The 26,530-nt window shown below is 43.3% G+C and overlaps 1 protein-coding gene across 1 annotated transcript in view; it reads left to right on the top strand.

Moving 5' to 3' along the window:
* DYNC1LI2 (dynein cytoplasmic 1 light intermediate chain 2) overlaps positions 1-17,266 on the top strand; it is a 31,777-nt gene extending 14,511 nt beyond the window's left edge. Inside the window, exons 5-13 of the mRNA XM_049864710.1 lie at positions 5,295-5,464; positions 6,458-6,551; positions 7,467-7,602; positions 9,735-9,846; positions 10,613-10,672; positions 11,441-11,482; positions 11,890-12,007; positions 12,840-12,956; positions 14,284-17,266. Coding sequence (XP_049720667.1) covers positions 5,295-5,464; positions 6,458-6,551; positions 7,467-7,602; positions 9,735-9,846; positions 10,613-10,672; positions 11,441-11,482; positions 11,890-12,007; positions 12,840-12,956; positions 14,284-14,384 — 950 coding nt within the window. The 3' untranslated portion in view covers positions 14,385-17,266. The remainder of the gene's footprint in view (positions 1-5,294; positions 5,465-6,457; positions 6,552-7,466; positions 7,603-9,734; positions 9,847-10,612; positions 10,673-11,440; positions 11,483-11,889; positions 12,008-12,839; positions 12,957-14,283) is intronic.
* The last annotated feature ends 9,264 nt before the right edge of the window (positions 17,267-26,530 follow it).

Below are 26,530 nucleotides of genomic sequence, written 5' to 3'. Positions count from 1 at the left end.
AACTCAGCATTGAAAAGTGAGATAGACAGCTCCACAATAATAGTAGGAGACTTCAACACACCACTTTCGGTAAAGGACAGGACATCCAGAAGGAAGCTCAATAAAGACACGGAAGATCTAAATGCCACAGTCAACCAACTTGACCTCATAGACATGTACAGAACCCGCCACCCAACAGCAGCCAAGTATACTTTCTTTTCTAGTGCACATGGAACATTCTCTAGAATAGACCACATATTAGGTCATAAAGCAAGCCTTAGCAGAATCCAAAAACATTGAAATATTACAAAGCATCTTTTCTGACCATAAGGGCATAGAAGTAGAAATCAGTAATAGAAAAACCAGGGGAAAAAAATCAAACACTTGGAAACTGAATAATACCCCGCTCAAAAATGACTGGGTCATAAAAGACATTAAGGATGGAATAAAGAAATTCATAGAATCCAATGAGAATGCAAACACTTCGAATCAGAACCTTTGGGACGCAGCAAAAGCGGTGCTCAGAGGTAAATTTATATCAATAAATGCACACATAGAAAAAGAAGAAAGGGCCAAAATCAAAGACTTATCCCTATAACTTAGACAAATAAAAAGAGAGCAACAAAAGAAACCCTCAGGTACCAGAAGAAAGCAAATAATAAAAATTAGAGCAGAATGAAATGAAATGAAAACAGAAAAACAATTGGAAGAGTTAACAAGACCAAAAGCTGGTTCTTTGAAAAAATTAACAATTGATAAACCATTGGCCAAACTGACAAAAGAAAAACAGGTGAGGAAGCAAATAAACCAAATAAGAAATGAGGTGGGCAATATTACAACAGATCCAACTGATATTAAAAAAATCATATCAGATTACTACAAAAAATTTTACTGTAACAAATTTGAAAACCTAGAAGAAATGGATGAATTCCTAGAAATACACTACCTACCTAAGCGAACACAAACAGGGGTAGAACAACTAAATAGACCCATAACAAAAGAAGAGATTGAAAAGGTAATCAGAAAACTCCCAACAAAAAAAATCCCTGGCCCAGATGGCTTCACTGCAGAGTTCTACCAAACTTTCAGAGAAGAATTAACACCACTAATACTAAAGGTATTAAAAAAGGTATTAGGTCATAGAAAAGGACGGAATACTCCCAAACTCATTCTATGAAGCCACCATATCCCTGATACCAAAACCAGGTAAAGACAACACAAAAAAAGAAAATTACAGACCTATATCCCTCATGAACATAGATGCAAAAATCCTCAACAAAATTCTAGCCAATAGAATTCAACAACATATGAAAAAAATTAACTCACCATGACCAAGTGGGATTCATACCAGGTAGGCAGGGATGGTTCAACATTAGAAAAACAATGTAATCCGTCATATAAGTAAAACAAAAGAACCACATGATTTTATTCGTTGATGCAGAAAAGGCATTTGACAAAGTTCAACACCCATTCGTGTTAAAAACTCTGAGCAAAATAGGAATAGAAGGAAAATTTCTCAACGTAGTAAAGGGCATTTATACAAAGCCAACAGCCAACATCAACCTAAATGGAGAGAGCCTGAAAGCACTCCCCATGAGATCAGGAACCAGACAAGGATGCCCTTATCACCACTCTTATTCAGCATTGTGCTGGAGGTCCTAGCCAGAGCATTTAGGCTAGATAAAGATATAAACGGCATCCGGATTGGTAAGGAAGAAGTAAAAGTATCTCTGTTTGTAGATGACATGATCTTACACACAGAAAACCCTAAGGTATCCTCAAGAAAACTACTGAAACTAATAGAAGAGTTCAGCAGAGTATCGGGATACAAGATAAACATACAAAAATCAGTTGGATTCCTCTACACCAACAAAAAGAACATCGAGGAGGAAATTACTAAATCAGCACCATTTACAGTAGCCCCCAAGAAGATTCAATACTTAGGAATAAACCTTACCAAAGATGTAAAAGACCTATACAAACAAAACTACTAGACACTACTGCAAGAAACCAAAAGAGACGTACATAAGTGGAAAATCATACCTTGCTCATAGATAGGAACACTTAACATTGTAAAAATGTCTTTTCTACCAAAATCGATCTATAGATACAATGCAAATCCGATTCGAATTCCAATGACATTTTTTAATGAGATGGAGAAACAAATCACCAACTTCATATGTAAGGAAAAGAGGCCCCAGACAAGTAAAGCATTACTGAAAAGAACAAAGGGGGAGGCCTCATTCTACCTGATTTTAGAACCTACTATACCACCACAGTAGTCAAAACAGCCTGTTACTGTTACAACACATACATAGACCAATGGAACAGAATTGAGAATCCAGGCATAAATCTGTCCACATATGAGCAGCTGATATTTGACAAAGGTTCAAAGTCAGTTAAATGGGGAAGAGATAGTCTGTTTAACAAATGGTGCTGGCATAACTGGATATCGATGTGCAAAAAAAAGGGAACAAGACCTATACCTCACACCAGGCACAAAAGCGAACTCAAAATAGATCAAAGACCTAAATATAAAATGTAAAACGATAAAGATCATGGAAGAAAAAATAGGGGCAATGCTAGAAGCCCTAATACCTGGCATAAACAGTATATAAGACATTACTAACAAGGCAGAAGAGAAACTAGATAACTGGGAGCTCCTAAATATCAAACACCTATGCTTATCCAAAGACTTTACCAAAAGAGTAAAAAGATTACGTACAGACTGGGAAAAAATTTTTAGCTGTGACATTTCTGATCAGCCGCTGATCTCTAAAATCTATATGATACTGCAAAAAACCCAACTACAAAAGGACAACCGAATTAAAAAATGGGCAAAGGATATGAACAGGCATTTCACTAAAGAAGACTTTCAGGTAGCTTTAACAGATGTATGAGGAAATGCTCACCATCGTTAGCCATTAGAGAAATGCAAATCAAAACTACAATGAGATTCCATGTCACTGCAACAAGGCTGGCATTAATCCAAAAAACACAAAATAGTAAATGTTAGAGAGGTTGTGGAGAAACTGCAACACTTACACAGTGCTGATGGGAATGTAAAATGGTACAACCACTTTGGAAATTGATTTGGCGCTTCCTTCAAAAGCTAGAAATAGAAGTACCATATGATCCAGCAATCTCACTCCTTGGAATATATCCTACAGAAATAAGAGCCTTTACACGAACAGATACATGCACACTCATGTTCATTGCAGCACTATGTACAATAGCAAAAAGATGGAAGCAACCAAGGTGCCCATCAACAGATGAATGGATAAATTATGGTATATTCACACAATGGAATACTATGCATCGATAAAGAACAATGACGAATCCTTGAAACATTTCATAACATGGAGGAATCTGGAAGGCATTATGCTGAGTGAAATTAGTCAGTTGCAAAAGGACAAATATTGTATCAGACCACTATTACAATAACTAGAGAAATAGTTTAAACAGAAAAAAATACTCTTTGATGGTAATGAGAGAGGGGAGGGAGGGAAGGAGGAAGAGGGGTTTTTACTAATTAGTAGATAAAAATTATTTTAGGTGAAGGAAAACACAACACAATATAGGTGAGGTCAGTACAACTGTACTAAGCTAAAAGCAAAGAAGTTTTCCTGAATAAACTGAATGCTTCGAAGGCCAGTGCAGCAGGAGCACGGGTCTGGGGACCATGGTTTCAGGGGACCTCTAAGTCAATTGGCATAATAAAATCTATTTAGAAAGCATTCTGCATCCCACTTTGGAGAGTGGCTTCTGGGGTCTTAAATGCTAGCAAGTGGCCATCTAAGATGCATCAATTGATCTCAACCCACCTGGAGCAAAAGAGAACAAAGAACACCAGAGAAACAAGGTAATTACGAGCCCAGGAGACAGAAAAGACCATATAAACCAGAGACTACATCAGCCTGAGACTAGAACTAGATGGTGCCTGACTACAACTGATGACTGCCCTGACAGGGAACACAATAGAGAACCCCTGAGGGAACAGGATAGCAGTGGGATGCAGACCCCAAATTCTTGTGAAAAGACCAGAGTTAATGGTCTGACTGAGACTTGAAGGTCCCTGGAGGTCGTGGTCCCTAGACCTTCGATTAGCCCAAGACAGGAACCATTCCCAAAGCCAACTCTTCAGACAGGGATTGGACTGGACTATGGGATATAAAATGATACTGGTGAAGAGTGAGCGTCTTGGGTCAAGTAGACACTTGAGACTATGTTGGAATCTCCTCTTCGGAGGCGAGATGAGAGGGCAGAGGGGGTCAGAAGCTGGCCTAAGGAACACGAAAATACAGAGTGGAGGGAAGGAGTGTGCTGTCTCATTAGGGGGAGAGCAATCAGGAGTATATAGCAAGGTGTATATAAATTTTTGTATGCGAGACTGATTGCATTTGTAAACTTTCACTTAAAGCACAATAAAAATTAAAAAAAAAAGTAGGGGTCAGAAGCTAAACTGTGATCCATAGAGATTGGTAAAATAAACTGATTGGTAAAATAAACTGATTGTAAGCATAAGATGGAATACTATGGAATCATTAAAAATTATGATTTCAAGAATACTCATATACATCAGAAAATGATCAAAAATGTTAGATGGCAACTAGTGCCATAGAACAGAATGTAAACGTGATCCCACGTTTTCTCTTATAAGAAATATGTTTGTGTACACCAATTTGTGTTTTTATACACATACATATGAAAAGAAAAAAAGACTGAAAGGACCTATACCAAAATGTAAATTGTGGTTATTTGTCTTTCTGTCTTTTCTAATTTTTCTATATCACTTTTGTTATCAGAAGAAATCTATTATTTAATAAAAGTAAACATCTAATCATCAAAAAAAAAAAAAAAGAGCTGGCTGTAGGGAATTATCTTTGCTGCTCTGAGGTTTGGCAACACTGGTGGCGTAATGGTTAAATGCTACATCTGTTCACCAAGAGGTTGGCAGTTCGAATCCACCAGGCACCCCTTGGAAACACAGTGGGGCAGTTCTACTCTGTCCTATAGGGTCACTATGAGTCGGGATCAACTCGATGGCAATGGATTATTTTGGTTGGCTCTGAAGTTTTATAGGTCAGAATGAATTTGGTACAATTGGCGTTTTGCATCACCCTTTGCAGATCCCTAATCCTAATGTTGCAGTAGTATGGGATTGGGAAGATTGTCACAACTCTTAACGTTTTGTGCATTATCAATTTCTTAAGCCACCATCTTTTTTTTTTTTACCATCTATATTTTTAATATTGTGTATATATATGGACACACACACACGAACACATTTATTTATCTTCTTTTCTCCCCTGTAGTTGTGAAGGATTTTCAAGAGTATATTGAGCCTGAAGAAGGTTTTCAAGGTTCCCCACAGAGAAGAGGGCCTCTGACCTCAGGCGCAGATGAAGAAAATGTTGCCCTGCCTCTCGGTGACAATGTGCTTACTCATAACCTGGGGATCCCAGTATTGGTGGTGTGTACAAAGGTGGGTGCCAGGAAATTCTAAACTTGCCGTGTTTGGTCAGTGAACAAGCACCATCTGAGAGAACATTTGGGAAGCTTCGATTAGGTTTCTTCTCAAGGGAGAGTTGAGTTTATTTGGGATTTTTTAAGCTATATTGAATATGTCCGAATAGAAAATACTTCCAGTTACTCTCACTGCTGGAAACGTGACATTGCTCAGTTTGCTCATGACCTGGGTGATCTCTCTGTGAAGCACTGTTGACTTTATTGAGTGATTCAGACTGAGGTAAAAAGCCGTTTTCTTAAGGCTGTGTAAATGAGTTAATCTGGTTCGAAATCATGGTGAAAATAATGATGGGGGAGAGCAGGATACTTTGGGCCATTGGTCCCTGAGGGTCCAAGTAGATAGCACATTTTCTCTTGGACCTGGAAGAATTTTGAGAAACAAACGTTAACAATCTTAGGAAAAGAAGGAAGAGAACTCTAGGTTTCAGTTTCTCCTACCCTGTAGAATGCCGAGGTAGGAATAGAAATTAAGTTCAGTCATAGAGAAACAAAGATGTGTCTCTTACATAAGAAAGTAGCTTTAAAAACACTTTGAGTTTCAAAAGCACTTTATTCCCAGTCAGAGCCACCATGTTGCCCACCTCCAGGGTGTGCTGTCCGCATCATAGTCTGAGAGTGGAGCCCCGCGGAGTTGGGCAGTGCACAGCCTCGTACTGTGGCTTGTTTCCCGATGTTACCTTGTTTGACTTAGAACAACTGCGAGGTGACCAGGCGTACTTTATCCCCAATTTACAGATACGGAACCTGAGGCCCAAGATGAAAGTGAAAAATCTCCAGCTGCTTTCATTCTGTTTATTTTAATTACTGCTTGGACCCTTAGAAGAAAGCTCTGGCTTTCTTATTTGGACCTCTGATACTTATTCTGAAGAAAGCCTTATGTCCATCCACCCTCAGCAGGCAGAGAGGCAAGACGCTGACTCCCTTGTCCTTCTGTCTGTGTTCCCTGCAGTGTGATGCAGTGAGTGTCCTGGAGAAGGAGCATGACTACAGGGACGAGCACTTTGACTTCATCCAGTCACACCTTCGGAGCTTCTGCCTACAGTGTATCCTTGGGGTGCTGTAGCAGGGCCCAGGGGCACTACTCTCCTCTCTGTGTGCTAACCTAAGCTTCCCTCCAAATTGGGCATCTTCAAAGAGATAAGGCACCTCCCAGGGAGAAATCTTCTTATTGGCTTTGTATTTTATTATTTTGTAATTTGAGGCTTGTCAACTTATCCCTATCTTTGATCATGTTATATTTTTAATGTTGTACATTTAATAGGTTTTCATGTTAAGAAGAAAGCTGATATGTGGCAATTTTATCATGCTGTCTCTAAATCTTTTTAAACTTTGCTTTTTTGGCAGCAATGGTTAATTACCCAACTGGACATTGGTTTAGATGCCACAGGTGTTTCTCACATATTTATGTTTTGTGTTGTCCATGAGAGATGCTGTGTCAAAAGCCTTTGAGTCTTGTTTCTGTGGAAAACCAGTAGCATTTGGTGTCACAATCCCACACCCAGGGATGAGTTCCTATTTCTTTCTTTGGACCCTTTAGCTTGTCCAGCCCACTGGAGGCTGAAGACACCAACTGGTGGTGCTGATACATGTAGGCACCCATCACACATAAGAGGTGTGTTTAATGATGAACTTGGTCACACATGAGCATCTGACTGGGGAGGAATCTGTGTACCTTGATATGCTGAGGGTATTTCCTGGGCTTGCCTCAAAGCCAGTAATAATTTACATGTTAAAAAATGAACTTCAGGCCCTCTAGCATCAACATGCTTTATGCTTTTGACCTGGTTCACCTGGTGCTATTAACTTTTTAGTTTTTAAAATTTCAGCACTTTCTGTGCTAATCATGTATTAATCAAAAAATGGTCCACCTGTGAATAATGTTTTGAGGATTGTGCTTGTGTGTGTTTGATTTTATCTTCTCCTACAGTGAATCAGTTTTCCTTAAGCAGGTTGATTAGATGGAGCTGCCTTGATTTACACATCAGTGAAGGAAGAGAAAAACCTCGACTTGTTGTATAAGTACATTGTTCATAAAACCTATGGTTTCCACTTTACCATACCTGCCTTAGTTGTGGAAAAGGATGCAGTTTTTATGTGAGTTCTTTGGAGGTGATGCTTTCAGACTCTTCTTTTTATATTATATCTACTTTATATATTTTACCCTTTCAAATAAGGTGTCTTAGGTAGCCAGCTTGCTGCTTCTCTGGGACAAAGTGCTTGGGCTGGACTTGGTAGGCCAGCTTCTCCTCTCTGCTCCGCTCCAGATTATGTGGCATTCTGCCTCAGGACTGAAGGAAGTGGGTAGATGGAGGTGGGGAGTACTGCCTTTCTTCGTTGAAAGCAAGTCGCCAAAACTCAAGCCAGCTATTTTTGGCGCTTATTGTCAACTCTGGTGAAACACTGGCTGGGAAAGGAGTTGAAGTATAGGGAATTGTGCTTTGGGGGTCCTGAATATCTTCATTGAAGCTTTGGCAGGGATGGCTGTAGGCCCTCTTGCTGGCTTCAGCTATTCTGAATGTGTTTCCTTCATAGCACACTTTTGGAGCCATTGTTGCTGATTATCCTGGGCAGAGACTTGGATACTTGTTTGTCTGAGTTGTGTTTTTGTCGTTCTCTCTGATGTGCTTTCTGGAGAGTAATAAGTGTTGCTAACTGCATAAATAATGATGAAGCCTCGGTCTCAGAGGGGACTGTGGTAGTAGATCAATGTTTAGGTGTCTTTGGTGCTTAGATACCCTCTTAGCTTAAAAAAATTACATTCGTTCATTCAGCAAACACCGAGTACTTCGTGGCTGCCCAGGTTCTATGCCAGAGATTCAGAAATGAATGAAATGTGGTCTCTGCACATGGCATTGTGGGGACATGTGCATATCAATGAATAATGACAGCTGAGGAGGGGAAGGGCAGTCACGGGTTAGTGGAGGAGGTGTGAGGGGGCGTAGAAAGCAGAGGGGGTGTTGCTGGAAGGATGAGTGGTGTTTGCCAGGAGACCAGAAGGAACAGTGGGAGGACAATGTGAGAAGTTGAAGAAGATGGGAAAGCCTAGAGCTCTCAGAGATGAGTAAGTTGTATCATGAACATTCAGGGTCAGCCTCACACGGACCCTCCCAGACAGCCGAACCTAGAGGCTGGGACTGGTTTTAGAGAATCCCTATCCAGAGCAGCCAGCAGGCACCAAAGACAAGCTCAGCAACTGCTGTCACTGAATCATGTGACGTAGTCCTGTGGAGTAGGAGGAACAGAGAGGCCTGTTGGGTTTGGGGCTGATCTGGAGTGGAAGAGTCTCGTTGCTTCTGAACACTGCAGCAGTGCCTCAGCATAGCCTGTCCCTTTGCACCTTTGGCCTTGCTGATAGTGGCCTGTCAGCAACTTTGCTAGGAGCTGCTGAAGTCAGCAAGACCATTTGGGTGGGTGGGGCACCCTGGCTAAGACTTTCTTGGTTGAAGAGCTATGGAGCAGGAGTTGGGTGGAGAATGAGAGGCCTGTGCAAACTATCAGTTGCTGTCTTTTAGAGCTTCTTAAGTTGAAGTCTGTCTGTCATATAGGATGTTTTACATTTGCTACCTTAGAGAATCAGGTGGGACCCACTGGCTGCAACTTAATGGAACCTAGGTGCTATCCTGACCTGGGATGTTGAGCTGGGTCCCACCCATATAGGAACATTGAGGACTCCTTGTGCCCCTCTGGTTTGAGGCCTGGGATGGATGTAGGGCCTGGTGTCCCTTGGCTCCAGGGCACATCTTCCCACACCAGCAAAATTAATGAAGCAGTCCACAAGATGACTTGTCAGAATATTTCTCAGGGAGAGAAACAGGCCTCTGGGGGACATCTCCATACCAGAACCTGAGAGAGAGTCCCATCCAGAGCTTTGTCCTCTGCTGCTCTCTGCATTCTCCCCTGTGTTGGAACAGGGCTCCATTGTGCCCTTGCACTTCGGGGTGGCTTTGTGGGAGAGCTTCTTGTGGGTCAGCATGTATAGTCAGTGAGATCTCATGATGCTCCTCAGACCTCGGGGCCTGAGAGGTCAGTGGGGGCAGGACCTGTGACATTGAGCTGTGGGTTATATCCACATTGAATTTTGGCTTGTCCACCAAAAGCTGCAACCACAGACTAGATCTCATGGGAAGGGGTCTCATCCAGGGGTCCTGTAGGCTGGCATGTGCTCTGAGTATGTTGTAAGGCAAACCCAGGAAAAGCAAGTCAGCCTCCCCTCTCTTTGCCTTTAGACCCGCAGGCTGGGACAATGAAAAGAAAATAGCTATTTTACATGAAAATTTCACAACAGTGAAGCCAGAAGATGCTTATGAAGACTTCATTATGAAACCTCCTGTGAGAAAGGTACCCAAGTCAGTCACTTTAACAGTTGTGTTTTTCATGGGAAACCAAGTTTGTTGCCATCAAGTTGATTCCGACTCACAGTGACCCTACAGGACAGAGTAGAACTGCCCGATAGGATTTCCAAGGCTGTAATCTTTACTGAAGCAGACTGCCACATCTTTCTCCCACTGAGCAGCTAGTGGGTTTGAACTGGTGACCTTTCAGCTAGCAGCCAGGCACTTAACCACTGGTCTACCAGGGCTCCTACTTTCATGGGATAAAAACCCTATTAAGAAACATGTCTTACACATTGTGTCTCAAAAAAAAAAAAAAAAGTAGCTCAAGGCTCTTTTGAAACTTGAGGTTTGGTATTACATAATCAGCTCAGTGTGGCATGCTCCAGTGAAGAAGTGCCCCATGGAATTGGGTTGGGGCTTCCCATCCAGTCCTGACGGTGCTGCTGCTGCCTTTGCATTGTTGCTGTTAGATTCCCTTGCTTCTACAGTGTCCACTACATCCTGGTTTGGGAGGTGGTGGTTAGTGCTTGTCTGGCACGTAGCCTTCCAGATTTAAACATGTCACTTGACCAAATACCAAGGCTGGTTTTGGGAGAGGGGTTTTCTTTTTGTGCCAGGCTAGAAGAACAGCACTCTGTAGTCTTGTTGGCCCCTCCACACCCATCAGACCCTTGTGGAGGCCCAAGCCCAACAGTCTTTCAGCATGAATTTTGGCTGTAGTTGGAAATTTTCTTGGGGCTATGATCACAAATGAGTCTGTCACTTCACAGCTGGTCCATGACAAAGAGTTGGCAGCGGAGGATGAGCAAGTGTTCCTAATGAAGCAACAGGTAAGATGAGCACCAGGGCTAGAACAGAGCCTCCTCATGTGTGAGGTGCTGGTTTCCTGGGTGGGAATGCCCACATGTAGGGGATCGCAGAGCTTGCAGCATTGCAGGGGTTGGGGACAGCTCTCCTCATTCTCTACCTTCTAGGATTGGTACAGAGTAGGGGCTGGACCAGCTGCCTGAAGAGCGCCCCTCCCTGCCTTGCACGTTCTCCTCCAGCAACAGGCTTACTGTCTTTTTAAGCACCATCTCCCTCTGGAAATGTAGGTTTTCTGGCCATTTAGGTCGCTGACAGTTTTCCAAGTGAACTGACCTCCCTTCGAGTATTCACATAGCCCAACACAGCTCTATGCATGCAGGCAGGTGAGCTGATAGGCCCATTTTACAGGTGAGGAGAACAACTTCCCCAAGCTGTTAGAACACAGACTCAGTCTCACCTTTTTCTTTCACCCGTACTGTAATTAGACACTTCATGGACCACCTCATAGTGCAGGCAGGTCAGCAGTGGGTGTTGATGAATCTTTTGTCAACTGTTTTCTCCTTTCTGTGCCCTGCTTGCTTCCCCAGCTTCAAAACTGGGTTACCTGCAGTATCTTTTTCACCATATACCAAACTGCTCAATTTTACTTTTTTGCATTTATACTGTAAAACATGTGATTGGGTTCTTTTTAACGATGCCCTCTGGTGGAATACGTGAAGTAAGTTTTTTTCCAGACCTTCGGTGCACTCTGCAGGCCTTGGTTAATGGCCGTTGTATCCCTCTCTTTGCAGTCACTCCTTGCCAAGCAGCCAGCCACGCCCACAAGAGCTTCCGTGAGTACCTTACACTAAACAGAGGGTCAAGGCCCAGTTTCATGGGTGTCTTCAGACTTCATACCATTATTTGTGAGAGCTTATACTTGTCTGGCCTTTTATATTTTCAAAGGGGATCTGGTCTCCCCAAAAGCCCAGGGCCAGGAACATAGTAGGAACTCAGGGAATGTCTGATGAAGGAATACAACTCTGGGAGTTAGAGCGAGCAGGCCTTGTTATCTTGATAATCTTCTCTCTGGAGAAACTGAGGTCTAGAAAGGGACTGAGCAGGGGAACAAACTCCCAGTCCTGCACTCGTCTCCCTGGAGGGTGAAAAATAACCTGAAGAAGCGTGTCTTCATTTTTTGAATATGTATTTCCTGTTATTTTTATGCATGTGTGTGACCTGGGCTGGTTTTGGACTTAAGGAATCCCCTGCAAGAGGACCTGCTGGTTCGCCAAGAACCCAGGGCCGGGGAGGACCAGCCAGCGTACCCAGCGCCTCCCCAGGCACATCGGTAAAGAAGCCAGATCCAAACATCAAAAGTATGTATCCTATCCTGGTATGAGAGTTATTTCGTTTTAGGCCTGAGCTTGTAGGGTATAGGTGACTGGGCTTGGGAGAGGAGACCCAAGGCAGCTATTTTCTTCCCCAAGAAGGTCTGCTTCCCACTTCCCCTCTCCTGGGAGGCAGAGGGAGGCTCGTGGTTGGCAGAGACTAGGGCCTGTTCCTTTGTTTGAATATATGGCCTTCACGCCTGGTTTTGTGAAGGACCTCAGTTAGAGTGTACAGGTTCTTTCAGAGAGGTACACAAAATGGATAGTCATTTTAAAGTGTGTATTTTGAATCTGTAGTTTTCATTCTCATTGTGTTTATATATTAATATTTATGAATTGTGGAATTTTTTTCCCTTTCACTTCTCTTGTCAACTCAATTACTTATTAAAGTAGCCTTTATCCCAGTAGTTTAGTGATATCCAAAGATACTGGTAGCTGTAAACCCTCAAAACAAAGTTTTATTTAATTCTTGTTAGGCAGGCATCTTATATTCAGAATGATAGCTTTTCACAGCAGTTTTGGAATGTTAAGGGCTTATACAACTTTGAAACACTGGTGAACAGGGAGATGATGTGGAGTGCAGGTCATCTCTTGCCCCAAAGAAGTGGGATGTAAACATGTTTCCACTTAATAATCATGCTGCCACACAATTAGCCCCAACTGTGCCAGCATGTAGGGAATCGTAGTAGATGGATATGCGCAGTATCCTGGGATGATGATAGCCACAAACGGGCAATTCCAAGATGAGAACCGGTTTCTTTGGTTCACTAAAGTCATCCAGTTTGTATGATGCTTTTTTTTTTTCTTAATATTTCCTTAGATAACGCAGCAAGTGAAGGGGTGTTGGCTAGTTTCTTCAACAGTCTGTTGAGCAAGAAGACAGGCTCTCCTGGAAGTCCCGGTGCCGGCGGGGTGCAGAGCACAGCCAAGAAGTCAGGTACGGAAGGGCCCTCGGACACTGGTGACCCTTGTGGTTGGGCAGTGCTGGAAGGATGGGGAGGTCTGCCTTCATCTCAACTGCAGCCCCTTGGGGTTCTGAGCAGCCAAGCAAGGAAGCAGAGCTCCACTTTATACTGAGCATGTGCTGTGCTCTGCAGTAGGATTACCTGAAACCATGCAGGTTTCCTTGGCGCATTTAAGGTGGGGTTTAGTATAGTCAGGTTCTCAGGAACTGACTGTCGAGTGAGTTGAGGCATACCACAAACCCTGGTGTAGAAGCTCTTTCCACTGGAGGTTGTAGATGACGGTATGCCATTGACGTTTTATTTATTCTGTTTAATTTTCTGTGGTGTTTTACAAGTATTTCTGTTCACTGCCACAGTCTTGCCACACGCTGGAGCCTGTGCACCCTCACTGCCTTACTGGAGGGTGGTCATCTCCCCTCCTGTGAAGCTTCCCCCACCATCACACATACACCTCTCTGCTCTGTGGCAGCCCACCCACCTGTCCTTCTGTGTGGGCTGGTGGGGCAAAGTTGTGTCTTGGAGGTCTCTGAAACAAAAGAACAAGTTCCTTGGGAAATGACACATTTGCCCAGGGAGGTTGAGGACATTTCAAAAAGGGCTTTGCTTTTAGTTTCCCACTGGGTATAAAATATGTTAATACAGCATTTTCCCCAAATATTGTTTCCAGGGCAAAGGTGACCACTCCATTTACAAGTCAGCCTGGGCCTCCAGGGGCCCCTGAGTTCTTGGAGACTCAGAATCTGGTCTAGTGGCCCAGTCTGTGGGCTGGTATTCCCTGACAGGAAACGCGGCCGTTTCCAGGCCCAGTTAGTGTTTGACAGCGAAAAAAATATGACCACCAAGTTTGTACAGAAATGACCTGTCCTTTGTCTTACATTCCTGTTGAAATGTGGTATTTCTGGGCTACCCATATGAGTCAGTCTAGATCGTTGTAATTAGAAACAAAACCCAAGCACCTATTCTGTCCAGGGAAACAAAAGTAGTTTCCTGCATGCCCAAAACTCAAATGCCATCTTTAGGAGGCTGGTGGTGAAAATGCATAGAGGCTAGGGTGGGTAGTAGGAGAGTTTCAGAAAGGCCCTTGTGTTTGGCACAAGGGCATCCTTGCCAGGGGGCAGTCACGTAGCTGAAGGGGTCACAGACCTGTGGTATTTGGAATTAAGAAAGGCTGAGTTAGGGTCCATCTCCTCATAATCAGTGCAGTGAGAAAAGGCTTTCCTCCTCTTACTGAGGTTAAAATCATCACAAGTGATTACAGAAGTCTGCATAATTGTAAGTGTTCTTTTTTTTTTTTTTCAGGACAAAAAACTGTGTTGACAAATGTTCAGGAAGAACTGGATAGAATGACTCGAAAACCAGACCCCATGGTAACAAACTCTTCAACGGAAAATGAAGCCTGATACTCGTTAAAAAGTGTATATGTAAAATGACCAAATAACTATGTATATTGATCTGCTAAGACCAGGATTTTTCTGATATGGCACATGCTATCAGTTTTTTGGGGCCAGGGAGATAACTTAAAAAAAAAAAAAACAAAAAAAAAACTTCATTGGCTTGTCCGAGTGTGAAATGCCCATTTAGGAAGGTTACGTGTCAGACCCCTTTGTTAAGGATGACCATTGGACTCTCGGGCACGTGGCTGTCTTATGGACACGAGTGCAGCTGGGCTTCTTGTGGAGGGGAAGGTGAATGGAGGGAAAGAGGCCCCAGTTTCTATCAGGGTGAAGCAAATGAGACCAGGAAATCATTGATCAGATGGCAGTTAGTCTGACCAATTGCCTGTTAGCAAATTCACTTGTTCTTGAGAAGCAGATGAAATGGCAAAAAGTCCAGGGAAGAGAAAGACTGAAGGAGGAATGAGAGAAGTGATGATGGGGAAGCTGAACGTTGAGGGAGGTGGAAGAAGGAGATGAGCAGTGTTAGTAAATACTGTGTGTTCAGTAGCAGTCAAATAATCATTGTTTAAGATTTAAGTTTAGAAGCATTTCCAAACTAAACACTAAAGCAAAATGGGAATTAGACTTGTTCTGAATGCATCTTCAGCTTATCAGAGATGTGTTAGGTGTGGGGGTGCCTGCGTCAGGTGAAGCTGACACGGGTGGGGAAGACGGCAGGTTGCCCAGGACCCACATGCTTGATCCAGGCCATGGCCTTGTAGGAGGTGCTAGGCTCCACGCATATGCATTGTGGGGCAGACAGTCACTGTGGGATGCGTTGAAAGTCAGCAGTTACAAATTTAGTTAACTTTGAATTGTGTTTTCTAAATAGCGCCTGCTTTATTTAATTTTTTTTTTTTTTTAACTACCACAGGCTGGCCTACTAATAGAGTGAGTGACTGACCTCTCGTTTTACCATAATGCAGTGCGCTACAGAAAGTCCAAGGGAGGTTGTTAATGTCATTGCAGTCTGGTTCATTGGCTTGCACCAGTCCCTGCCTTACAGTCCGTGGAGACCTTCACAGATTTCCACTGATAAAAAAAGGGTCTTGTCTTAGTTTTCTGGTCTGAGCAGTGCTATCAGAGGGAAGAATAAGTGTGAATGTTTTATATGGAAAATGGAAATGATACATTTCTCTGGTTTTGTGTTTTTCATAAAACATAGCATTTTTTTCTTATGGAAATAAGAGTTTCAGGTGTCTCCCCATTTACTGCAAATTCATGCACAGTGTCATGTCATGCCACCATTCTGGAAATGACTGTTGTGGATTTGAAATGGCACTTTTATACATGACGCAGCATTTAAATGCAAACACTACCATGAATTTAATGTGTAAAGCATTTGTTGTCAAACCAAGGGAAAAACCACAATTCACTTATGTGGAGTTTACTTTTTTATATGAATGTTTTTTGTAATGTGTCTGCGTATAACTTCCCTAATGTCGTTACTTTTGCATACCAGATTTGATTGACCACTAATAAACTACTGGGCATAACTAATAGCCTATATTATATAACAAGACTCTAAGATGGTCTTGAATTGCTTTTTTGTAAATGTCTGAACACTGTTAAGGAGAGAGCTGAGTATTTACTTGCCTTTCTGACAAAAAAAAAAAAAAAAAAACATGTTTCTTGTGCCAGTTTTATTGTTGGACATATGCTTTTTTTTTTTTTTAATTCAGTTAAAAAAAAAAAAACATATATATATATATATATATATATATATATAGTGGCTTCCAATGACCAGGTTGTCTAGGTAATGATAGTAAACTGACTGTGGAATGATGGTTGTGTTGTAGTGACCAGTTGATGCCAAACAGCCTGTGGCTGCACTGAAGGTAGGTCACTTACTCTCTCCATAATGGCTGGGGAAACAATGATTAACCTCAGAAACAAGAAAGAATTCTTAGAAAGGCACAGGCCTGAGATGGATACAGTGCGATTTTTAAATTTTAATGCAAAATTTCGTTTTTGTTTATTTTGTATCATTTGAACTGCTAAGCACTTTTTGTGTCAATATAAAATGTACTAAAACTGATGAAATGCTCAGATGCCTGTCTTGTGAAGGAAGGTTTCTTGGAGATTACCTTTAGTTTCTCATGAGAAGTGGATGCTCCTAGTATCAGAAGAAGCTGATGCATAGTGTCATGTGCTTAGTGGTTGCCAAAGTCTACCAACTTTGGGGAGCTGCAGGGTTCTTTTTGGGGGATAGAGGGAAGGGAGTTTTTTTGTTGTTATTTTGGGATTTTCAAGCATTGGAACCAAAGGCCAAACAACAAACAGCCTTTACTTTTTAAAGTAAAAATTTTATTTGCAGAATACACTTGTATGGTAGACTGTTAAAGACAAATTTGACTATTTATATACATTATAGTGGTTACATCTGCTGTTCGTCTTTAAAATGGAAATCAATAAACCCAACCTTGAAGATGTGGCTGAGATTAACGGCCACGAATCGGTCTTTCCTAAAAATGCAACGGGTATGCTGCTAGACTATTTTGTTTGCACTTTTTTTTTTTTTTGATTGGCATTTTAAAATCAGTATTTAAACTGAAGGCATTGTCATATTTTATTAATTTAACAAAGTTGAAAGTGACTGCTCTGTATATCATAACCTTAACAATGTTGATGCTGTAAGCGAACGTTCACTGTTGTCTACACACTAAGTTTATTGGTATTTTTAACTTAAAATTAGGACTGCAGCTTGGCCCCCACCAGCCTTATTCCAGGGGTGTGGCTCTATCTGGGTGCATATGCAGTCATGTGGAACCTTGCTTTCTAGTGCTGGAAACAAAAGAAGATGTCTCTAATTACTGGCTTCAATAAACATGAATCCAGACAGCTTATACTTTTTGGTGATTTTCTTTGTGATAAATCATCCCACTGAAGATAAATGAAATTATCTGCTAATGATATAAGGTATCAGACCATGCAGCTAAAAATGTATATCTTTCTAGCTTTAAATTAACAGAAACGCTGATTAAGAAAAAATATTTTAAAACCTATTTTGAGATGTTTGTAGAGTTCCAAGCTGTGGGTAGAGCATAACAGGGTTTGTGAGTTTTCTTGCCTCTTGGGTAAATTTGTCATGGTCTGAATTGGGCTGTTTTTCACAGACCTAATTTAGAAGCATTGAGGATCCATAGAAGAATTTCAGAGTGACTGCACCACAGTGCTTGTCATCTGTTTAAATGGGGTACGGTAAAACCTGTTCAAGAAAATGGGATTCTTTATATTAGGGTGCATGCATTGCCTTCTGATTATTAGACTTTAAGTATGTTGAATTTTTTGCTCTTTAAAGCTGATTTATCATACAAATTTTCTCCCCAACTTTTTATTTTGAAAAATTTTAAACCTACATGTCTTAGGCTGGGTTCTCTAGAGAAGCAAAACCAGCAAAGCATATAAATATATAGAGATTTATATCAAGGAAATGGTTCATGCAGTTGTAGAGCCTGGAACATCCCAAGTCTGTGGGTCAGGATAGAGGCTTCTCCTGATTCACATAGCCGCAGGGGCTGGCGAACCCAAGATCAGCAGATCAGAGAGCAGGGCTCTTGCTCTCAGGCTGTGAAAATCGATGAATCCCAAGATTGGCAGGCAAGACCACATGTAAGCTGCTAGCTCAAGTCCCCAAAACCGGAAGTGAGATGAACAGGAGCCAGCTGCAGGATCCAGGGCTAGCAAAAGCCCACGAGCCTTGCCAAAACGTCCGCTTATATTCGATGCAGGCCACACACCCAAGAAAACTCTCAACTGATTGGCTACTGACAGCATATCCCATCATGGAGGTGACCACATTATATCACATCTCAACACGGAAGTGATCACATTATACGACTGCCAAACTACATGATAACTGCCAAACCACTGAGAATCATGGCCCAGCCAAGCTGACACACAATTTAACCATCACACTACAGAAAAGTTGAAAGAGGAGAATATTGAAACCTACATTCTTTAACCTAGATTTACCAATTAACTTTTTCTCACATTTGTTTTCTCTCTATTCCTCCCTCCTTCCCCTCCAGCCATCAATATCTCTCAGTATACACACATACATTCCCCTGCCCCCTGAATCACCTAAACATCAGGGCATCTCACCTCTATATATGTATCAAAGTATATATTTTAGGAACAAAGATCCAGGATCTAACCAAGGTTCAGGGATTGCATATCTCTTTAGTGTTCCTTAATCTAGAGCAGCTGGAATGTTGGGGCGGTCATGGGGCCCACTGGGTTTCAATTCTGGTGCTTCCTCTGAACTTACAGAAGTTTCATTACTTTCTAAACAGGCATGTATAGTTTACACAGATGAGAAGTTGGTCAAGAAGCAAAATAACAAAGCCCAAACCATTCCCTCACTCCTTTTAGGCTCCCTTGCACTGTGTTTATAAATGGGGACAAAATTCCTTTCTGAACAGTTGTCGTCAAGATTAGAGGAGGTACATGTGTACCTGGCACATGGTCGGTCTTCAGTGTGATTGTTGGCTGTGAAGCTGTCCCTAATTAGCATTGTCCTGGCAACCCTATTTGTACCTCCTTAGAATTCACCTTTTCCCTTTGTGACTTTGTAGTTTAAATATCTCTAAAGAAAGTGGAGATTAGAGGGATGGCTATCCTGTGACCATTCACCATGATGATCCCTGGTGTAGTTCTCACAGGTGCCATTTGCCACACTGACCCCTGTATTCCAGAGGTGAAGATGGAGGCATTTAGTACTCTACTTCTTACCCTGCAAGGCCTGCTGTGACTTGCTTGATGAGGCACAGCTAGTGTGTTCTGACTAGGAGACAGAGATGACAGACCAGTAGCAGTGTTTTTGGGAGCAGGGCTAAGGAAGAAGCCAAGACTCTCCCACTGTGGATGGACAGTCCACCCTGCTGGTGCAGTGAAGCAGGCCACAGTGGAGACGTACCCCAGAAGTGTCTCTTGGGAGAGTGGTCATCCAGCCTGAAGGGAGGAGACACTTGTGCTGAGAAAGCAAGGGCTTGAGAGGCTCGGGATTGGTGGGGCTGGGAGCTCCAGGACTCTGTGTGGGAGGGTGGCGAGGTCATGAAGTCCTTACCCCAACCTTGGGCAAGATTCAGACAGAGGGAACCTGACCTTTCAAGTGTTTCTAAGCTTGTTAAGAAATTCCTGTGTAGATAAAGTTCAGATTTTCCATAACATTTAACTTTGTGTTCCATCTTGATTGCTTTTACCAAGCAACTGAAGAGAAACAAGAACATTGAGAGATTTTCCTGTGTTAATATTTTTCTGTAACATTGAATTGAACCTATTTCTTGCATAGATCTGAATTAACATTAAGTGATCTTCAGGCTCCCCTTCTATCTTCACTGCCCTGTCTTCCCGCCAATCCCACCTCACCCGTCAGCCCGTCATGAGAACTATTTAAAGTTCTGCTAGAAAAGGCAAACAAGATGCAAAGTTCAGATTATTATAACCATTTTAATTTTCATTTTCAGAATAATTCAACAACTTAAAACTATATTCCTTTTTAAAGCAGTGATTTAAAGAGTTGGGGGTGCCTTGGTACATCTGTCAGCAGCCTGCGACATGTTACATCTGTCTTTGATATTTAAAATATTTGGCACTGTTTTCCAGTGAATCAATTTTTGGCTTACTCAGGATCACCTAACAAATGCTAGCCTGGCACTAAACTTTTGCTGTGGGGTGCAGTTACAGCACGTGAGTGCCCCTGGTTCTGGTGCAGGCTCTGCCCCTAACTGGCTGCCTTGCACTTGACATTCCTGGGCCTTTTCCCACTTACAAAAGCCTAAATCTAAGTTCCACAAAGTGTGTTTAGGGGCATTGTGTATAATAGGTGGTCAAGTGGTTTTGTGACACTCAGAGTTAAACAAATTTTTGTTCTATTTTCTGGTTTACTAGTTACGTATGACTTCAGAAGGGCTCAGGTGTGGGGTTTTCCACATGACTTTGTGGACATCCTCAAGGTTCCACAGAATGCACTTTGAGAACATTCACGTGCAGAGTTTCAGAGGCTTGGTCAAGGTCCGTGTTTTTATGACCGTTCGAATTTGGATTCTGGTAGTCTTTCCCTGTGACCTCTCAATTGCCTCTCCTGCCCCCCACCATCTTCCCCCTCACTTTATCTGCCCCAGGGAAAATCAGCACCAGTGACTTGGTGGGTTTGCCTTAACTAGGACACCCCTGCAGTTTTTGCCCTCTGGAAGCAGGTTTCTCCTGCAACTCCACAGGGAGCACGGTCCTAGGCACAAAGGGGAGCTCCTAAAATACCTCCTGCTGCTGGCTCCCGGGGGAGGCGTCACCAAGCACAGCCTCAGACCAGCCACTGTGCTAGGTGATTCTCACCCCTGCTTGGAACCATGCATATTTCTGGCATTGAGTTGAACTACTGTAACATAAGAGGAAAACTGTAGGCCACAGCTCCAGCCCTGACACCTGGGCAGGGAACCCTAAGTCGGGAAGACCTGAGTTTGGTCCTGGCTCCTAAACTGAAAAGTTGTGTAATCATAGACAAATCTCTTACCTCTCTGAATCTCAGCATCCTCATCTGTAAAGTGAGGAGAGAATCTCACCTATCTCAGGGAGGCTGGGTGCACTCAGTTGTGTGTTTAGCAAAGTGCTTAGTTAGCATAGTGCCTCCGCACAGACAGCATCCCCAAACAATCAGCTCTGAACTAATTGTGTGATAAAAGACAGACCTTAGTTCTTGAAAGGGCCTTAGAAATCACCATTTTAGAGACAAAATAGGGCCAGAGAGGGAAATGACTTGCCAAGGTCACTCAGCAAGTCGAGTTGGGAATGAGAATCCAAGTCTCACCAGTACTGCCTTGCTGCCTTCCCTGCCCAGTCTGCATGCTGTTCTCCAGCCCAGACGGTAACAAACACCAGGTCTTAAGTCTGAAGAAATAAATTACTAGTTTATATAGTGAGCAAGAGAGCTATTTTAGGGTAGGTGAGTTTTCAACACCATAAATTCCATCACCTGGGCAACTGCCTGATTTCTTGGGCAGACAGCTCTCTGCCATCTGCATGCGTGGGCATCCGCATGTGTGGCTGGGAAATGTGGCCCCCTTGGGGCCTCCTCCTTGCCTCTCCTCAGAAACCAGAGCCATCTTTCAAGGAGCTGAGGATATAGGTTGATGACAGGAGGCTGCTTTTGGTAAATCAGATGGGGAGATGGGGGTGGGGGTGTGTGAACAAGGTGGGCCTTGACCCTACAGGGCTAGTTGTCATCTGGGGATGACAGAGAAGCCAATTGATGTCTTTGATGCCACAGCTTCTCTCAGCTCAAAACAAAAATTAAAACCTTTGTGGTGCTCTTCCTTTTACCCAAAAATTTGGCCTTTAAAGCCTTTAGGTGGACAGAGCATGGTAGTTGTGTTAGGTGGGGGGGCGGGGGGAGCTATGGTGACCTAGAGGGGGGTTTTGGAACCTGAGCGGGGTTAAGAGGGCACCCCAAGGGGTGGGGGGTGGGGGGGAGAGAATGGTATAGCACAGAGTGTCAGAGCCTAAGCAGGGTGAAGAGGGAATCCTGTGGGGGTGGGGGCAGGGTGTCAGAGCCCAAGTAGGATGAAGAGGGCAAGCCCACAGGGCAAGATGACCAGGTATGGGGTGTCAGAGCCTGAGTGGCATGAACCAGCCTCCATATGAAGAAGGGTGGCCCGGCGTGGGGTCATGTGGTAAGGAGGACATCTGTGCAGGGATGGGGGTATGGTGGCGGCTATACAGGATCACTGATAAAGAGAAAACCAGAGTGAACTGTATGGTACTGGATTGAAATTGGCAGTATCAGTGTAAACTTAATGGTCATATATGTAATTATATTAATGGGTAGTTCCAGGGCTGGGGCAGGGTATGTACAGGATAAGCCTGGAATGCCTTCTATGCCATAAAGTAAGAAAATGCTCAAAGAATGATGGAGACATGTCAAAAGAACACAGAAGGGCCCCTGGCCAATCAAGGACAATTTGAGCATCAAAATAATAATGTTCACAATGGATTAAAAGCCATTAAATAAAATAGGAAGCCATGAGTCTGTATTGATAAATAAAATCATAAGTTAAAAGTTTAATGAGAAAGTGTCCCATTCCTCATCAAAATTTCAATTTATATAATTTATTCAATGGGTTATAATCCTTATTTCTTTTGAGACTCAAATTGTCCCAAGTTTATTCATTACAGGGGGAAAACTAATTTACAAGTGGGGAAGCCTGGTAGACACAAGCCTAATCCAATTGGTCCAAGAGAATGCCAGTAATGGGACAAATAGAAGTTGTGTGCCTCCTGATAGAATGTACTGAAGAGAACACAACATCACTTCTGGGGCATTCATGTCAAAAATGTGGTTCCTACATCTAATCATGAGGAAACATCAGATGAACTCAAGTTCAGGGATAGTCTGCAGAATAACTGCCTATAATCTTCAAACACGTTCAGGTCATGGAAGTCAAGGAAAGTTTGAGGAATTGTTTGAAGGAGATTAAAGGCAACACATCATTCTTAAGTGATCATTTAGCTACAAAGACATAAGGACACTTGGCAAAACTTGAATAAGGTCTGAGGATTAGGTGGCACAAACAGTTAAGCACTGGACTACTAGCCGAAAGGTTGGCAGTTCAAATCCTCCCAGAAGTGCCTTGGATGACAGGCCTGGCAATCTGCTTCCAAAAGGTAAAAGCCTTGAAAACCCTGTAGAATCGACCCCAGGGCAACTAACAACAATGTATCAATAACAATTTCTGATTTCCATGGTTGTACTGTTAAGGAGGAGAATGTCCTTGTTTGTAGGGAATACTTATGTATTTGGGGTGATAGGGTATTAGGTTGGCAGCTTACGCTCAAAGAGTTTAGGGGAAAAAAATTTTACCTTACTGTATTTTTTTTTTTTTTTAATTTTGAGAGTGTTTCCAAATAAATGCATTTAATTGAAAACAAACCACAGCTTCATGTCTGCCCGTGTATGCAGATTAAAGAGCAAAAGTGGTGTCACATCCAGGCCTTTCATAACCTAGCTCCTAAAACCTCCCTACCCGACCCCAACTTCTTTAATGAATAGGTTCCTCAGCTGGTATTTCACTCCCCCTCCCTCACCCCCCAGCCTCCCTGACTCTGGCCTTGGCATGTCCTGTCATCATGCCTTCCTGCCTACTTCTGACCTAAGACTTGCCCTGCCTTTGAGGCTTAGCTCAGGTGCTCACTGATCTGGGCAGCCTCTAGCCCCCCTTCAAGAGCCATGCTTTTGAACTTGGGCATTTCTGAATGGGCCTGAGGTGCCCTGGCACCCACAGACATACTCTTGAGGGCCCTGATACCTTTTTCCCTCTAAAAGGGCTTTGTAGGACTCTGTATATTACTCAAGGTAACACTGTCTCCACTGCCCATTTGATACTGAGGAGATAAGACTGAATTATTAATCTGTTCTTTTTTTCTCCCAAATCCAGTCACGTCGGTCCCATGTTTAATGAGCAGACAGCAGCTCTGATGGCTCCCCTAACTGTGGGGACCTTCAGAAATTGCCCCCAACCTACCCTTCTAGCCCCATCTGTCCCTGCCTCTGCCCTTCACATACCTTCTAACCCCTGCCCATGTCTGAACAAGAATCCAGAACTCACCTTTCTGAACCCTTCAGGCCTTTCCATCAGATCCTTGCTCCTCTTTCCAGAATTCCTTCCCTTGCTTATACACAATAATGACAACAAAATAATGAGTTAACATTTGCTGAGTATTTACTTTGTCTCCGACACAATTCTAAATCTTTTACAATTTACAGATGAGGAAACTGAGGCCCGCAGAGATTAACCTCTTGTGGGATGTAACAAAGCCAGTGAGTACATTCCTCTGTTCAACAAATGGTTCCCTGCATGCCTGCCATGAGTCCAGCCCTGAGCCCGACCCAGAGGACACAACAGAGATGAATGAGGTGCCTTTGCCCTCTTGGATCTCATGGTCTGGAAGGACTGCAGATGGGTGGGAAAACAGTGAGTTATCATGTCATGTAATAAATGTTTTGATGAAAGGGGTGGTGGAAGCCAGGGCAGGAGCACCCTACCCATCCTGGGACGCAGGAAGGTGTTCCTAGCTGAGAGGACATCTAGCCCGAGCCCTAAGGAATGTCTAGGAATTAGCCCTCCTCATGGGGCTGTTCTGGGAATTAAATGAGTTAATATATGAAAACCATGTAGAGTGGTGTCTGGCACATAGAATATATGTAAGTGTCATCTGCTACTAATACTATTACTACCACTACTGGCCTCATAAAGGAACAGGTGTTTTTATTGTACGCAGGGGGTGGGGAAGAGCAGGTGAGATGATGAGGAGGTATGCCCCACAGAATTCGGGACACCCGAGGCTGATGTCTAGTAGGCAGTTGAATCTGTGGCTGGAGCACAAGAGAAAGGTCTGGCTGTAGTCATGGGGAAGGGATGAGGCTAGTGCTCTGAGTTAATACTGACCTCTAGGGGCTGAGCCCTTAGAGCTGACTGAAAAGGCCAACCAGAGAGGTAGGAGGAAAATCAGGAGGGTGTGGGTTCATATATGCGAAGCATGGAGACTGTTTCAAAAGGGGGGAAGCACTTGGCAGGATTGTGTGCTGCTGAAATGAACTCCTACTTAGCTTTTAAGACCCAGTTTAGCTCTGTGAAGCTTTCCCTGCCTTCCCCTGCCCCAGGCAATTGTATTGGCCTTGTAGTCCTGTAGACACTTGTAGGAGCAGACTCCTTGCTGTTCCCCACCTTTAGCCTAAGCATCAGACTCTTTAGAGGAGGTCCTGGGAATCTGCCCCATGAGTAATTCATGTGCACATTAAAGTTTGAGAATCCCTGTATTCTGAAGAGAAAAATTCAGGGTAGGCTTCTCATTGGCTCAACCCAGGTCCTATGTCCGCCCTGGGCAAATCAGTGCAGAAAGAACCATGACTGGGCTTTCTTGGGTCAGGTACCAACTCTTACACCAATCACTGTTCAGGGAGGTGGGTGTTGGAGTGGAAGCCACCAGTACAAGGTGGGGGTACCACCCTTAGAAGCAGGGGGATGGATGCTGGGTAGACAAAAACAAGTATGTCCACTATGGTTACTGTTCACTTCCACCCCCAACAGTTCTTTTCTGAGAGTCTCCAGGGTCTCAGCATGTGACGTGCCTGGCACATGGAGTGTGCTGATGTATGTCTGATACACGTATGTATGATGTGCACTCCCTCTTGGCTACCTCAGTGGCTCCCTGAGGTTCACCTAGCTGATTTAGTGAGCACCTGGCCCAGTGTGGACAACCAGTATGGTAGGTAAGTGAAGACAGTTGCCATGTTCCCTTGTGGTCACTTTCAGCCTTCTTCCCTAGAAGATCATCCCCCTTCCTCTGTCATGGGTGGGAAGGTGAGGGCGGCCAGGTGAGGACAGCCAGGAAGAGCCAGGCAGCTGGCTGGGCAAACAATTCGAATACTCCCTGAATCATCAAGTGCCAGTGGTTAGAGACAACAGGCACCATAAACTGGGGTCCCACCGAGGATGGGATTGCACTGCAGGCTCCAGTAAGGGGCGTGGAGTGGCTAGGCTTGGATTGTCCTTGATCATAGGAACCAAAGGAATGTTAAACTGGAAAATCCCAGCAAGCACTATTTTTAGAAACTTGAAGAGCATTTTTCCGGCTGAGGGGACAAGTTCTTTCTAAGCAGCAGTTAACTCTAACCTCTGAACCGCTCCCGCTTGGAATTCGCCCAGGGCTGGCCCTTCCCTGTGGTCATGTGAGCACACTGGTGAGGAGTTGCTGCTGAGGAAGGGGCAGCAACTCCTTCCAAAAACAAAAATGGGTTTTTATTGGTTTGTTTTTTATATCTTTGAGTCTAATCCTTCTGACACAAGGAATTTATATTGGTGCCCTTCATGGGGTAGCTGTGAGCTGAAAATCTACTTCACAGCAGCTAACGACAACCTTCTTTAAAAGGCCTTTTAGAAGAATCATTGCAAACCAGGTTGTTAGTCTTGAAACACTAAAACATTAAATGTTCTTGGGTATTTGGTTCATGCTTAATATTGATAATTGTTCTTGATAAACTTCATCAGTTTTCTCACTATACACTTTATGCTTGAAATCTGCTTATCACTATTTTTGTATGAGGTAGAAGTCTC

Source organism: Elephas maximus, chromosome 21 (assembly GCF_024166365.1).
Source record: "Elephas maximus indicus isolate mEleMax1 chromosome 21, mEleMax1 primary haplotype, whole genome shotgun sequence".
NCBI classification, from domain to species: domain Eukaryota; kingdom Metazoa; phylum Chordata; class Mammalia; order Proboscidea; family Elephantidae; genus Elephas; species Elephas maximus.
This window is presented reverse-complemented; position numbering and strand designations above follow the sequence as displayed.